At 40.7% G+C, this 16,534-nt stretch overlaps 1 protein-coding gene across 1 annotated transcript; it reads right to left on the reverse strand.

Annotated features, from left to right (window-relative positions):
• Positions 1-203: 203 nt before the first annotated feature.
• hat1 (histone acetyltransferase 1) lies at positions 204-13,776 on the reverse strand. Its single transcript, XM_064944771.1, has 11 exons — positions 13,669-13,776; positions 12,972-13,043; positions 12,708-12,783; positions 12,418-12,538; positions 6,137-6,316; positions 5,833-5,954; positions 5,146-5,250; positions 4,595-4,701; positions 3,043-3,194; positions 2,431-2,547; positions 204-767 (listed from the first exon to the last, which is right to left on the reverse strand). The coding sequence occupies exons 1-11, from the start codon at positions 13,691-13,693 to the stop codon at positions 600-602; spliced, it is 1,245 nt and encodes a 414-aa protein (XP_064800843.1). The 5' UTR covers positions 13,694-13,776; the 3' UTR covers positions 204-599.
• Positions 13,777-16,534: the final 2,758 nt, after the last annotated feature.

Genomic DNA, 16,534 nt, shown 5'->3' on the forward strand with positions numbered 1-16,534 from the left:
GTGCTTAAAAGTACAATTTCTGGTACAATCAGGACGCAGTTAACAGTAGGAAGGCATTAAATAGAATACTGTAGTTTACACATTTTTCTCAACATTAATTATTTTAACAGTACAATAGTACCTACCGGGAAACTGACCACAGAGCAATAATTATTGCATGTAATACATTACACTTTAGAATAGAGTCAATAAAGAGGACAAAATCAGTTTGATCAATGTACAAAAAAAACATTTATTTCAGTATGAAGTGCTTCAAAACCAACATGTCTTCAGGAAAAAGCTAGACAGATAAAAAAAAAAAAAAAAACCTTTCTCCCTTATTCTCTATATGAAAAGGAGGCATGTTCTGCCCAGCCAGACCGTACGGATGGTGTTCCTATCACCTGTGAATGATTGCCAAATCACTAAAGCTCACACAGCGTGATTACACACATGGGACACAGAGTGGGCCTTCCCCAGGCAGCCAACCAGCTGCACCGCACAGCTCCACCTCTACCGTACATCTAGGACCACCAGTGGAAAGGAGGAAGGGTAGGAGAAGGGGCCAGGGGGGGGTTGTGTTACAGTGGGTAGGCAGGGCTGACATTAGGCCCCCTGGATCAGGCCTGTGCTAGCCTCTCGATGACTCTCCTGTACTCGGCCAGCAGTTCCTGGTAGCTCTTCTCCAGCTCCTCCTGCTGAAGCGCCGTGTCCATCTGACTGATGTGGGATGCCAGCTCCTCTGGCCGCAGACACTTCATCATCTTGGTCATCTCCCGCTGGTTCTTCTAAGTACACACACAACAACAACAACAAAACATCCACTAGTTAATGCACAGCGTGTGTTTGAAATCGATTGGCCACCAACCCCATCACCCAAGCCTTTGTATAATTAGCTTGTGTTAACCATGTTTCTTTATTTTTTGAGGCTATGAAATGCTATATGGTATTATGCAAATGCATCTGTTAAGAGGGGTGCATTTTAGAAGTTTGATGCAGTTAGCAGCAGCTAATCTTACATAATGCACATTTAACAGACAAGAGCAAGTTTATATTGAGTATTATTCCTCCTGTGGGTCCTCATTTTGCATCTCAGTGTCTTAAAGCCAAATAGTCAGAGGGGAGGGGGGAAGGGAGGAAAATGATTCTGTAATCGAGTCTGCATGAGTGCTGACAGATTCTGGACATGGACCAAGATTCCTCACTTGTGTATTTTGGGGACAATGCAAAAAAGAAGCATGTGTTCACACACGGGCGGGCACACACCCTCTCTCTCTGGGGAATGGGGGATAAGAGAAGCCAGAGGTGAGCAGAAACGTGTAACACTCCACACATTCAATGAGAGACGGGCTCGCTACAAACCAAACCTCCACAGGAACTGCCTGCTGCATCTGGCCACCAGATCTCTCCACTCCAGAGTCTACAAAGGAATTTCTACTTCCTTTTTCCGCCACACTTTCTTTCTTGTTGGCCTTTTGCCCAAGATGTGCGGTTACACTGCTGACAGCAATCCTCTAACGGTTGCTATGCTGGGTTTCAATCAGACACTCAACTACATGTCATGGAACATGCATAATATGTAAATCAATGTTAGTCTGTCAATACAAAATGAGTTGCAGTTTGTTTAAAATCAGATTTCAAAAGCACAGTAACAGTGCTGATATGAAACGTGTGCCATTTGGCAAGCAGCTTCTCTAACTGCTTGAATGTGATGTCAGCAACCTACTTCCACCTAAATTATACCCCCCCTCTCAATGACATGCAAATCCTGCATAATGAAACTGCCCTGAATGGAACTGAATCATGGGGTAACACTACCATGGACGCCTGCCGTGCTCCATTGTATATCCTATAATAAGCTTTTGGTACTCCAGACATTTTCCTGCAACTAGGGAATAATCGTTCTCCTGATTCTGGATAAAGTCACGCAACATAAGTAACAAGACTACATCTTGACAGGCAGTCCAATTCTGATCTTTTCCCACTAATTAGTGTTTTGACCAATCACATTAGAACATTTCACATCAGATCTTTTACAAAGCTGATCTGATTGGTTATAAGACCAATTAATTCAAAACAAAAATCAGAATTGGGGTGCCTGTCGAAACACAGCCGAAGTAGCTTTAAGCGGATAAAGTGCATGTCATGTTCTTGGCCTCGTTCTCCACCCTTTCTGAAACCATGTATGTAAAGTTAGTTGTCAAACACTAAGCACTTGGAGAAGCACTGTATAATGAATTATCAAATCAACTTGATTGAGCCTGGTTAAATAGTGTGACTAACAGCCATTAACCACTGATGAAGCCCACAGGGAATTACACAGCTGTTAGCAGGTTGTCTGTACAGTGTAATGCTAACTACATTGGACTAGAAACTAAAGCACAAGGCGGACACTGCTGGAGGGAATGCATTTCACTGGAGAAGCTGCGGCCCTCTCATATAAAAACGTACCTTGGTAGGGGCAAATAGCCTCTTTTTGACCTCCAGACGGTAATCCCTTGCTTTCGTCTCATCGCTCATGTCCGTCACCCTCAGACGCAGGATTTCGTACACTCGTCGTGCGTGTTTCTGTAGGCGCAAAAACAGGACAAGGCTATTATTGCCTTTAAAAATAAACCGTAGTCAGTCTCCTCATCATCATCTAGAAAAGACTGAACCATTCCTTAGTAGAGATATTAAGGACCTCCTGGAACAACAGTGCCTGGAGCTTCACACAAGAGCCGAGGCAGAGTTAGAAACAAGCATTTGGTCTTTCCACATCATGGGTAGAAAGCTGTGATAATCATCTACATGCAAGAGTGACACAGGAAACTAGTAATATAAATTGGGACTAAGTGCAGTAAGAGAAGTCAAGCAGGGGCCACTTTTGAAGTGAGTGCCCATTGGTTTAAATGGAATGGTACATTTTCCCCTCTAGGACTGGAGAACCATGGGTTAATGACTGAATTTGTCCATTAATGGTTTTGTGAAAGTAAAAAAAAAAAAAAAAGTCTTATTATCCTCAGAATGTGCAGTAATCAAACATATCCTCCTCTGAGCTCTGTGGATGAAGTTGCTGTTGACCTTGTTGATCTTAAATTTCTCCCTGGCCTCTGTGGCCATGTCGTCACTGAAGCCCAAGGGAAGCTTGTCTGTGGAGAATGATGGCAGTGTTTGGCAAAGCTTGACCAGAACGTAGTCTCTCAGCTTCACGTAGTTCTCTGAGGGGTCTTCAGCTGAAGAGAACAAGACAATAATTAAACAAGCTTGGGATTCCATTTAACACTAAACACACATTGCATTAATATTTCAGTTCAGTGTATATCACATAAAATTACTTACAAATGTTAGGTATATTCAATATATACATTTTTAAACTGTTCACATTACCGCACCAACACATCTAAGGCTACAGTTTTTAATAAGGGCTTATATTCAAGTCCCACTGACTCCTGACACAGTCAAATAATTACACCATTGTCAGACTATGATTGTGGCTGCATGTAACAAGCCCAGTACTGCTAAACCTGTTCAAATTTACATATATCCAGCCTCCACTGTTTTTTTGTTGTTGAAAGAATTCCGTGCAGAGCAACATGGAACAAGACCTCCTTCTAGCAGGAGTTGTCCCTCCATGTCCCCATTCAAAATAGGAGGGAAAAATAGACAAGAAAAATCAGGGTGCTCCTCTGGACAGGGGAGCTGTGGTGCTTCTGTTATTAATTTCATTTGCCTATGCAAAAGAAACTACACTGAACAAAAACACAACATGTAAAGTGTTGGTCCCATGTTTCATGAGCTGAAATAAAAGATCCCAGAAATTCACCATACACTTAAAAAGCTTATTTCTCTCAAATTGTGTACAAATGTGTTTACATGCCTGTTAGTGAGCATTTCTCATTTGCCAAGATAATCCATCCACCTGACAGGTGTGGCATATCAAGAAGTTGATTAAACAGCATGATCATTGCACAAGGCCACAAAAAAATGCAATTGTGTCACACAACACAATGCCACAGATGTCTCAAGTTGAGGGAGCGTGCAATTGGCATGCTGACTGCAGGAATGTCCACCAGAGGTGTTGCCATATAATTGAATGTTAGTTTCTCTACCATAAGCCACTTCCAATATTGTTTTAGAGAATTTGGCAGTACGTTCAACCACCCTCACAACCGCAGACCACATGTATGGCGTTGTGTGGGCCAGCGGTGTGCTGATGTCAACGTTGTGAACAAAGTGCCCCATGGTGACGGTGGGTTTATGGCATAAGTGACAGACAACGAACACATTTACATTTTATAGGTAGAAATTTGAATGCACAGAAATACCGTGACGAGATCCTGAGGCCCATTGTGAGGCCTTTTTTTTGGGGGGGGGGCGGGGTATATTTGACCAGGTGCATATCTCAATTCCGAGTCATATGAAATCCATAGATTAGGGCCTAATTTAACTCAGTCAAATCTTTGAAATTGTGGAGTTTATATTTTTGTTCAGCATATTGGTGTGCAACTGCTTTGTATTTTATACTATGCAAATACATGCATGTAATTGTATGTGTGAAACTCTAGCACATAGCCTCCTCCCCAAATTGAAACATATGATAATGTAAGTAACACAATTAGGTTAACACACACACCTGTAATGTCCTGTACTTTGTGCAGATTGCAGTAGAACATGTGCACTGCCTCCAGCAGCTGGGCTCCATGACCCTCTCCTTGGAACGGCGGCAGGATCAGCATTTGGCTGTTCAGAAGGACACCAGGTCAACATACACAAAGACATGAAAGAACAGCTTCACAGACCTCGGAAACCTAACCCTCTTTCACTTCATACACACGGGGAATCCTTGTAAACGTGATTAAAATTGAAACATGACCAATGTTAAAGACTGAATGAAAAAAAAAAAAAAAAACACTTGACAGAATGATGTACTAATTAAGCGAAAATTGAGGGAGCAATTTTTCACTTGATTATAAGAAACGTACCAAATTGTTATGTCCATCAATCCAAATGCTTATTTACAGCCAAAAGTCCCCCCCCCCCCCCAAAGACACTGATCATTTGGTTGGATACACAAGCCAGTAATTTGGGATTTTTTTTTGTAGGACAAGGGAGACCGAAATGTATAATTTTCCTCTGGTTTTTGGTACAAAGGAATGGGAAGGCACGTGCACCCCTAGCAATTACCTCACACGTGGTCGGGTTTTGTCTGGATACACATAGTAATTATAAACTGTCATGTAGCCAACAGTTGCGAAGAGCGTCTCCCCATCCTTATTGTACTTCTCAAATCTGCAGATAAAACACAAAGACAAGCTGGTCAATTCCAGGCCGCGGCCATTTTCTCCGCTCCATTCTCCAGGTGCCCTTTTTCAGTGTCCACATGCTGGAGCAGCCAGGCCGTCCCGATCCGTACACCTGCTGCAACCGGAATACATTATGCACATAATTTGAAGACTGTAATTTAGAAGAGGAGATGGGGCTAGACGGGGGAAATCGAGGCCCTCCACATCATTTCAGTCCATTTGCCCATTGTCACTCTTAATAGTTGGTTGGCTAAAGAAAACACGGGCAGGGGCTCTTTTTACTGTTTCAGATGTCATTCAGTGTTTCAAAAGACAGTGCTCAGTTCAGCTCTTGCCCCAAAACATTTTAGATTTAAAAAAATATATATATTTATTTTTTTACAAAAGAGGTTTGAACACAAAGGCGACTCTTGCCAAATCAAGAATTCTCAAATGGCCAGGGAAAATATAAATCAAACTGGTCGGATAAATTGGTGGTGAGCACCTCAAAAAGGAGCCCATTGTTTCTCAACGAGACAACGAAGGGTTCGGGGGAGAGTGACATTGGCTAAGGAGGGCGGAGACTCACACGAGAAAGAAGTCCCAACGATCGTCGTCCACGTCGATGAAGCTGGCCGTCTCAATGAACCACATGAGGAAGGTCTGCAGGCGCTTGTGGTACTCTCGGAATCCCGGGCACGACAAGTCCACCTAGGGAACACAACACATGGAGAAGGTGCAAGGACAATCAAAGTCATGATAAATAAGCAGATCACCCTCTTACACTGAAATAATCTCGAAGTCGTACAGTAGGCATGGAAAGCACCAATATCTGTTGGCCTGTACAACCTAATGTTTTTGTATATTGTAAGAACAAGGACTAGCATGTGAACCTTGTGAATCTGGTAGGTAAAGTCTTCTCCCTCCTCCACATTGTGGACGTTGTATGTGTGAAGCAGGGTGCCGAAGGGTTTGAAGTTGGTCTCCTTCTCCAACAATGAGGTGAAGTCGTCCGTGTTGCAGCTGAACCCAGCGGGGATGATCTCACGGATCTTCCCTTCAACATCATCAGGCTGCAGGAAGGAAAGAAAGAGGGTTTAGTAGAACACAAACTCACAGCATCTTGTACACGGAAAAGCAGCCTGGTATTTTATATGCATTGCTCCATTTCTGTTGAAAAGTGGGATTACCAACAAGATACGTTTTTGCTAGGGAGGTCATTTACAATCTTATCACCATCCAACATACATTTGAAATAACCCCATTTCTTCAACATTTAGCATAGGTCTTTCTAACAGTCATTTCCCCAGAGTACAATGTGTTTGTTCTTTGATATAGTGTCATCATATCGATAACAAAAAATAGCCTAGGTCTTTATTACATGTTTTTATTTTTTACCAACTATACTATAGTCTAGACAATAATCAGGAAGTGTGTGGACATTTTTCCATTTTCCTCTTCCATATGTAATCACTAACAAGACCTAAAAAAAAACAAGGTCCTATTGTTTTGTAATTAGGCTATACTCCAGCCCTGATTGACAGAGAACACAAGGAATTAAAGTGGAAGAATACATATTTTGTGCCACAAAAAGGAGAACCATTAGGCAATTAAGACTGTCGGCTGAGCAGACAAGGACCCCCCCTCCCACCACCACTTGGTGAAAGAGCACTTAATTGAATAAATTTACTACTTATGTTAAACTATGAATATTTTATGAAGTCCCCACAATAACGTATTTCTGCTTCTCACTGGGCAATAAAATGTAATGAATTGATCTCAACTTAAAAAAAGCCTTGGGCATCCATAATAGAGGCCTTTCCTCTATCAAATTAATTTGCCCCCACTTTTCAAAGAGTCTGGCAGACAAAGGGCCCCTCCCCCTGGACTTTTTACTCACTAGAATGTGTGTTTGGTTCAGCTGTGATGTTTGCATTGTATCCATTTCCACAAGGATTGACACGAGAACACCTTGTATTAACTTGCTAAGCAGCCCTTTCACACCATTTACATACGTGATGGGTATTACTTCTGTAGAGAGACCCGTGCTGCTCGCCATTGAAAACAGGGAAATTAAGAAGGCCTGAAAAAAAATGCACTAACAAAAGGCAAATAGAACACAGTGCTAATTCCTCTCCTTTCAGACATCAGCTAATATCCAACTGGAAGTAATGCACCTGCAGCTGAATGCCACTTCACCATTGTAATTGTTCAACTGCATTTCTGAAGAACAAGGAGCTGACCATGGACAAACAAGTCATATTGTCCAAGGCTCTCTCCTATATACTAGATATTAAATTGCACAATCCTGCATAAAAGAAGCCATAGTTTGGTATAGATGACGTAACAATGCACCTTTAGAACATTTAGTTTAATCTGAAAGCCTTTTATCGTCGGGATATAATTGACCATGTGTACACATCTTATTTAGAGTAGTCAACATGTTGGAGGTAAAAAGGCTGATAACGTGACCTGATTTAGTGTTCTATACACAGTGGGGCAAACAAGTATTTAGTCAGCCACCAATTGTGCTAGTTCTCCCACTTAAAAAGATGATAGAGGCCTGTAATTTTCATCATAGGTACACTTCAACTATGACAGACAAAATGAGAAAAAAATAAATCCAGAAAATCACATTGTAGGAATTTTTATGAATTTATTTGCATATTATGGTGGAAAATAAGTATTTGGTCACCTACAAACAAGCAAGATTTCTGGCTCTCACAGACATGTAACTTCTTCTTTAAGAGGCTCCTCTGTCCTCCACTCGTTACCTGTATTAATGGCACTTGTTTGAACTTGTTATCAGTATAAAAGACACCTGTCCACAATCTCAAACAGTCACACTCCAAACTCCACTATGGCCAAGACCAAAGAGCTGTCAAAGGAAACCAGAAACAAATTTGTAGACCTGCACCAGGCTGGGAAGACTGAATCTGCAATAGGTAAGCAGCTTGGTTTGAAGAAATCAACTGTGGGAGCAATTATTAGGAAATGGAAGACATACAAGACCACTGATAATCTCCCTCGATCTGGGGCTCCACGCAAGATCTCACACAGTGGGGTCAAAATGATCACAAGAACGGTGAGCAAAAATCCCAAAACCACACGGGGGGACCTAGTGAATGACCTGCAGAGAGCTGGGGACCAAAGTAACAAAGCCTACCATCAGTAACACACTACGCCACCAGGGACTCAAATCCTGCAGTGCCAGACGTGTCCCCCTTCTTAAGCCAGTACATGTCCAGGCCCGTCTGAAGTTTGCTAGAGAGCATTTGGATGATCCAGAAGAAGATTGGGAGAATGTCATATGGTCAGATGAAACCAAAATAGAACTTTTTGGTAAAACCTCAACTCGTCGTGTTTGGAGGACAAAGAATGCTGAGTTGCATCCAAAGAACACCATACCTACTGTGAAGCATGGGGGTGAAAACATGCTTTGGGGCTATTTTTCTGCAAAGGGACCAGGACGACTGATACGTGTAAAGGAAATAATGAATGGGGCCATGTATCGTGAGATTATGAGTGAAAACCTCCTTCCATCAGCAAGCAAGTCTCCAGATCTCAACCCCATAGAAAATCTTTGGAGGGAGTTGAAAGTCCGTGTTGCCCAGCAACAGCCCCAAAACATCACTCCTCTAGAGGAGATCTGCACGGAGGAATGGGCCAAAATACCAGCAACAGTGTGTGAAAACCTTGTGAAGACTTACAGAAAACGTTTGACCTCTGTCATTACCAACAAAGGGTATATAACAAAGTATTGAGATAAATATTTGGTCCACAATAAAAGTTTATTTTCCACCATAATTTGCAAATTAATTAATTAAAAATCCTACATTGTGATTTTCTGGATTTTCTTTCTCATTTTGTCTGTCATAGTTGAAGTGTACCTATGATGATTTTTTTTTGACTGTGTGGAGTCCATCATTACAGCATTTGGCTGGTTTAGGGTTAAGGTGATCACTGACAAGTCTTCCATTGGAGTAGCAGCTGCATGCTGAACACTGTCCCACAGCGCCCATCCTCTCCAACTCCCACCAGCTGCACTACACCCAGCCACAGTGAGCACGCACTCACAGACAAGCACTTCAGATGCAGCCTGAACACGACTGCTCCCTAACTCTACCTCACACCAGCTGCACTAAACCCTTAACGAGGTGGACACTCGTGGGTCAACGCTGGCTTTATCATCAGAAATTATTCAGCCATGCTTTTACTTCCGAGTACTATTTAGTAGAGGTCGACTGATTATTTTTCAACTCCGATGCCGATTATTGGAGGACCAAAAAAAGCCGATACCGATTAAAATCGGCTGATTTTTATTTATTTATTTGTAATAATGACAATTACAAAAATACTGAATTAACACTTATTTGAACTTAATATAATACATCAATAAAAATCAATTTAGCCTCGAATAAATAATGAAACATGTTCAATTTGGTTTAAATAATGCAAAAACAAAGTGTTGGAGAAGTAAAAGTGCAATATGTGCCATGTAAAAAAGCTAACGTTTAAGTTCCTTGCTCAGAACATATGAAAGTTGGTGGTTCCTTTTAACATGAGACATCAATATTCCAAGGTAAGAGGTTTTAAGTTGTAGTTAATATAGTATTTATAGGACTATTTCTCTCTATACCATTTGTATTTCATATACCTTTGACTATTGGATGTTCTTATAGGCACTATAGTATTGACAGTGTAACAGTATAGCTTCCGTCCCCCTCCTTGCCCCTACCTGGGCTCGAAGCAGGAACACATCGACAACAGCCAAACTCGAAGCAGCGTTAACTATCGCTCCACGAAAGCCGTGGCCCTTGCAGAGCAAGGGGAATAACTACTCCAAGTCTCAGAGCGAGTGACGTTTGAAACGCTATTTGCGCACACCCAGCTAACCATTTCACATCGGTTACACCAGTCATTAAGCTGATAGGCTTGAAGTCATAAACAGCGCTGTGCTTGCGAAGAGCTGCTGGCAAAACGCACGAAAATGCTGTTTGAATGAATGCTAACGAGCCTACTGGTGCCTACCATCGCTCTGTCAGACTGCTCTATCAAACCATAGACTTAATTATAACATAATAACACACAGAAATACAAGCCTTTGGTCATTATTATGGTCGAATCCGGAAACTATAATTTCGAAAACAAAATGTGTATTATTTCAGTGAAATACGGAACCGCTCAGTATTTTATCTAAGTCTAAATATTCTTGTTACATTGCAAATCTTCAATGTTATGTAATAATTACGTAAAATTCTGGCAAATTAGTTTGCAATAAGCCAGGCTGCCCAAACTGTTGCATATACCCTGACTCTGTGTGCAATGAACGCAAGAGAAATGACACATTTTCACCTGGTTAATATTGCCTGCTAACCTGGATTTCTTTTAGCTAAATATGCAGGTTTAAAAATATATACTTCTGTGTATTGATTTTAAGAAAGGCATTGAAGTGTTTATGGTTAGGTACAGTCGTCCAATGATTGTGCTTTTTTCGCAAATGCGCTTTTGTTAAATCATCCCCCAGCGTTGCATTGATTATATGCAACGCAGGACACGCTAGATAAACTAGTAATTATGATTGATTGTTTTTTATAAGATAAGATTAATGCTAACTAGCAACTTACCTTGGCTTCTACTGCATTCGCGTAACAGGCAGGCTCCTCGTGGAGTGCAATGAGAGGCAGGTCGTTAGAGCGTTGGGACTAGTTAACTGTAAGGTTGCAAGATTGGATCCCCGAGCGGACAAAGTGAAACGCTGTCGTTCTGCCCCTGAACAAGGCAGTTAACCCACCGTTCCTAGGCAGTCATTGAAAATAAGAATGTGTTCTTAACCGACTTGCCTAGTTAAATAAAGGTATATAAAAAATAATAATAAAAAATAATTATAATCTGCAAAATCGGCGCCCAAAAATACAGATTTCCGATTGTTAAGAAAACTTGAAATCAGCCCTAATTAAATCGGCCATTCCGATTAATCGGTCGACCTCTACTATTTAGTATTTGGAACAGTATAGACAGTTTTGGAAATACTGAAATAAGAAAACTACTATGGAAAAAAAGTAGATAAGGAAAAACATTTGCACTGATAACTGATCGCTGCTTTTCTTATATAGAATGTTACTACTGTCAATGCATTTCACATTCAACTCAGCAATTGCTTCCCATTCTGACAATGTTAGTGGAACACAACATTTAGTTTATCCTACTAACAGGCTCCCGAGTGGCGCAGCAGTCTAAGGCACTGCATCACAGTGCTAGAGGCGTCACTACAGACCCTGGTTCGATCCCAAGCTGTATCACAACAGTCCAGAGTACCATAGGGTGGCAAACAATTGGCCCAGGGTCATCCGGGTTAGTTGACAGTTTTTCCTTAACTGACTTGCCTGGTTAAATCAATTTAAAAAAAACATTCCACCTAGAAATATAGAAATGCTGTAATTATACAAGTTAACATTGTCTTCTTGATATTGTGTAACAATGAAAATCAGCCAAGTCCATACAATGACTAAATGACAATGTGTTAATGCAATGTTACTGCAGCAATTACATCAATGCTGTGTGTAAAGCCAATGAAGCGTTATTGGCCATTACTTTATAAAGAATAGCTGATGACCAAGAAGACTTTGGCAGAGGTTCCAAACTGTAGTTGGAGTTCATTCCATGCACCAAGTTCTTCAGTGATCTCCCTCATGATAAAAACACACTTATGGGAAACACACCCAAGCAGGACATACTCCATTTCCTGCAGCCTATCACAGAACAACTCAAATCAATGGCTGAGCCAACACCAAAACCCCCCCACACACACACACACACAGAAACGGGCCACAGAAACATGCACAAAGCAACCCACCGAAAAAGCTCACAAAACAGCTCACCTCAAAATAAAGCAGGCTGGGTAACTGGACAAGTTTCAGAAGAGAAGATACGAGAAGGGTACTGAGGGTGGTTAGTCACCTGACCAGGAAAAACTATAGTCTATCATCACCAAGACCCAGAGTCTTCCCTGGTCAAGTCATGTGGTCGAGAAAACCTCATTCACAATATGATGGGGCCCCATCTCTGAATGCCTATAGTTTGACAGGACAGCTATTTTTTTTTTAGGTAAACGGAGTCAGTGTTAACGGACTTGGCATAAGTAACAAAGGGCATCATTTCAAACAACTCTTACCTCCACACAATCAAACTTTTCTGTGACTCTGGCTGAGTATTTCACTTTGAAGAGGGTGCTCAGGTTTCCAGCACTGTAGTACAGCTGAATCTGAAGGCCTTTGTATCCAAAAGCCACCTCACTGAGAAAAAAAAGTGAATAAATGAGTTAGCGTTCACACAATACTGTTATTAACGGTTTAGTCATGCAACCAGAACACAGATGTAGAAATCACATGCAGATGACATTCACACAGACCTCAGGTTTGACATTCACACAGACCTCAGGGTTGAATCAGGTTTGATACTCACTCATCACCATAAAGCTGGTGGCTGTACTCTGGATGGAATGTCGTGCTTTCATCCTCCAAATCATCTGCGAAACGGACTGAGATAAATAGTTGTTGTTAATTCTTTGAGTTAGAGGGTGTTGTCAATAGTCAGTCAACATAAAATATTGCATTATGAATATGAAACACTCAAAGTGTATTCTACCAAACGACAAATTTCTCTCAACATCCTAAACCAAAAGTATAAGATTACACAAAGCTAAATAAGTAGATGAATGAAACAAACCTAGTTTTAAGCTGATTGCTTCGTTGGTGTCACACTTATATTCCGCCAACTTCTTCTCCATTGGGTTCATCCCTATGGATCAAAACAAACAATTTCTAGCTTCTACATTTACATCATTCTCCATTCTGATTTGAATACCAAGTGGTAAGTTTGCTAGTTAGCAGTAAAGCAAGACAATAGATAGCAGCCCTATTCTTGTTTACAAAGGAAGCTAGATAGCTAGCCAGCCAGCCACTGCATAGCTAGCTGGTTAATCGACCTGCGTTGGACATTGAGCTATTGAAGCGACAATAAACACACCATGGTGAAGCATTGCACAACACAGTCAGTCGTTTGCTAGCGTCATTTGCACACCAGTTAGTTACAAGCTATTGCTAACATGCAGTCAAAGATATTATTCTATATGCGATGCAGTTCTACATTCAGGATCTGGCTAGCTTGTGAATAGCCACACCATCATCACTGACTCAGCAAGCTGGCTAGCTAGGGCCAGAAGCCTCTGGCTATGGCTAACAGTTAGCTACCGAGCTAGCTTGTTTGTTTGCCATCTGGATTGCCTGTGACAGCAACATACCACGCCCTCGAAAACTCAAAAAAAGGTAAGCACAGCTGTCATACAACTTGTAATACAAACCATAAGACAGGGTTTGTCCATTTAAATCATTTATATAACGTAATTGATGTAGCTATTACTTACCCGCCATTTCTGTACACTGTTGCATCTCTGTTGTCGTCAAAGGCCCGCGGAAAATACGCACCAAGAACTTCCTGTTTGCTTACGTATTTCCGCCGCATCTGGTGTATACGGAAGAAATCCCTTTCTTTTACCATCGCGCTCTCCATCGATTTTTTAGCATACCCTTCCAGCGTGTGCTACACTTTAACCACAAACGATTGCGCATCACCAATCGATGGAAAAAATAGAACACTTCTCTGTACACGTGTACAAGTTATTATTTTACTGATGAGAGGATTTGATGCTGTACCTGTGTTCTATGATATTCTATTATTTTATTTTAATTTTACATAGGCTACTGGTAGCCTGAACATGTATATTTTAAAAGGATTCACAAATTCATTTCCCCCTACAATTTAACACGAACTATTAACTATTGTTATTTATTTGATTTCTAAACGACCAACCTCCTCACACACACAAAGTTTAAATAAGATTTTAAAAAATCCTCTGTGGTTTCCCTTTTATAGTACTCCCACACACAAAAAAAAGCGTACTGTCACGAAATAGCCTTAGAACTCCAAGAGGGAAGCACACTATGTTGTGGTAAACAAAATTGACCCTTTAAATGTCCCATTATGACAGTCCATCGCAGACTTAAATGAAGAATTTGAACCTTGAAAATTGTCTTTCAAAAAGTGGATTACAGTACAGTGATAGCTCAATAAAATAAATGGCCTCTCTGGGGGAGAGTGCATGGCTGAACACTGAACTGTGGTAATGCTGTGCTATCATCCCTGCCATGGCAATTCTGTCCTCCAGAAGCACCAATGACTGACCCACACAGTCTTGTTTAAGCCACTATAATTTTACCCCTACCTACTACTCTGACAGCACTAGATTATCCCTTTCCTGCAACAACGCCTTTTACTCTCTTGCTATGTGTTAGGGTGTCAGTATGGAGGCAATACATGCAGCTTGATCTCTGACCTTTATGAAATATTTCTGGTGGAACCAGAATTTTCTTTCCTGAACTTTTGTCTAGAATTTGTGCAATGTGTAACTTGTTTGTGTCTGTTGATGAAAGACAGACTGAAAAACAGCTCCTATCTCCAGGCCATTCAACTGTTAAACAACCATCACCTATAGTAAGAGACAAATATAAACTCACAAAACACCCACACAAGCACCCCCACCCCCACCCCCACACACACACACACACACCAAATCCGACTCCTGTACTCACATATACACTCACACACACACCCATACTCAGCCACTGCTGCTGTCCCATGTACAGAGGCATTAAACAATGTACACTTCCCATTTCTTTTATACAGTTTTTCACACTGTGTATTCATATACTGTATTCTTCACATAGCTCATTGTAATATATATACTACTGTATATTGCATTTTTGTTACACTGTTTATTTATACGTCGGATTCTTGATATAGCTCACTGTAATATATCTACTGCTGTACATTTCCTTCTTACTATATATTGTTGGTGTATATATTAGCAAAAATTGTATTTAGATTACTGATACAGGGCTATTTGGGTTGTTAATTGGATTTGTTCTGACATACTTGATTTATTTTTTCTAGTTTTTGAATATTTATTATTTATGTACTTATTTGACATTTTACTGCACGCTAGTAACACAAGTATTTTGCTGCACCCATTATGACATCTCCACTAAACTGTGTACGCAACCAATAAACGTTGATGTGATCTGTTGCGGCCTATTTACGTTTATGGGTAGACTGTTTCTCGTTTAAGCTTTATAGATTTTGTATCATTGGGGTAACAGAACATTATCATACAGAGCTTCTTCACAAAGCAGATAAAGTATGTTCTTATGCAATAAAAAAAAAGCTGTGGATGGTTTTATGAGAAGTCAAGTATTGAAACCAAAGAGAAAACAAGCCAGACAGTTGCCTTCTCAATTGTATTTTTCAGATTCCAAGTGCACAAAATCCTTAAAAATATATTTTTTTATTCATCCCCTATAATAGTCCCTGGATACTGGATGGACATGAATAGTAATGCAATATTTGACCCTTGAAAAATAAAATATCAAAACAAACTCTGAACTTATATGGTGATCCATCTAAAAGTTCACTATTAACACGACAACCAGCAACAAAGTTTGTCTTTCAATCACCCACGTGGGTATAACCAATGAGGAGATGGTGCGTGTGTACCTGCTTTTATAAACCAATGAGGAGATAACTTTCAGCGCGATATGCGTCAGAAATAGGAACGAATTCTACTTTCGCCCTTGGCATCGCAGAATAACATGGATTTCTAAATTTATTTTGCGACACTTGCGCACGCGACGTGTCTGGTCTGGTCAGCATGTTCGTCAACGTGACGTCACACCCAGCATGGCAGTCAAGGTGACTGCCAATACTTCTTATCAGAAATTAGTATTACCTGTATTTAAGTTGTTTATTTATATTGGATGAGAACCTAAGCTTATTGATGCGGAAGCATATATGGAGAGAGAATTGAGTTATGTTTACCTTGTTACAACGTGTCGTTTACTGATCTAATGGAAGTTATTCAGCTACTTTAATAGTATAACAAGTTTATTGCTATGAAGGTCGAGTAGCCAGTTCAGTAATGATAATGGAAATGGTGACTTTTGCAGCTGGCAGGGCTGACTTTCAACTGTAGACTACGAGTCCTGTGTTATTGCTTTTTCATACATCGAAACTTCAGAGACAAGCAACCGATTACCCTCTGCAGTAATGATTGTATTATATTGTAGCCAATGCAAAGTCGTTGCGTCCTATGTCATTCTCATACTCTCATAGCATTACCAGATTCATAAGGGTTTGGCTTTGATGACTCCAACTTTATGTTTTAGGTCATCTTCAAA

This window comes from Oncorhynchus masou, chromosome 29 (genome assembly GCF_036934945.1).
Source record: "Oncorhynchus masou masou isolate Uvic2021 chromosome 29, UVic_Omas_1.1, whole genome shotgun sequence".
Classification (NCBI taxonomy): domain Eukaryota; kingdom Metazoa; phylum Chordata; class Actinopteri; order Salmoniformes; family Salmonidae; genus Oncorhynchus; species Oncorhynchus masou.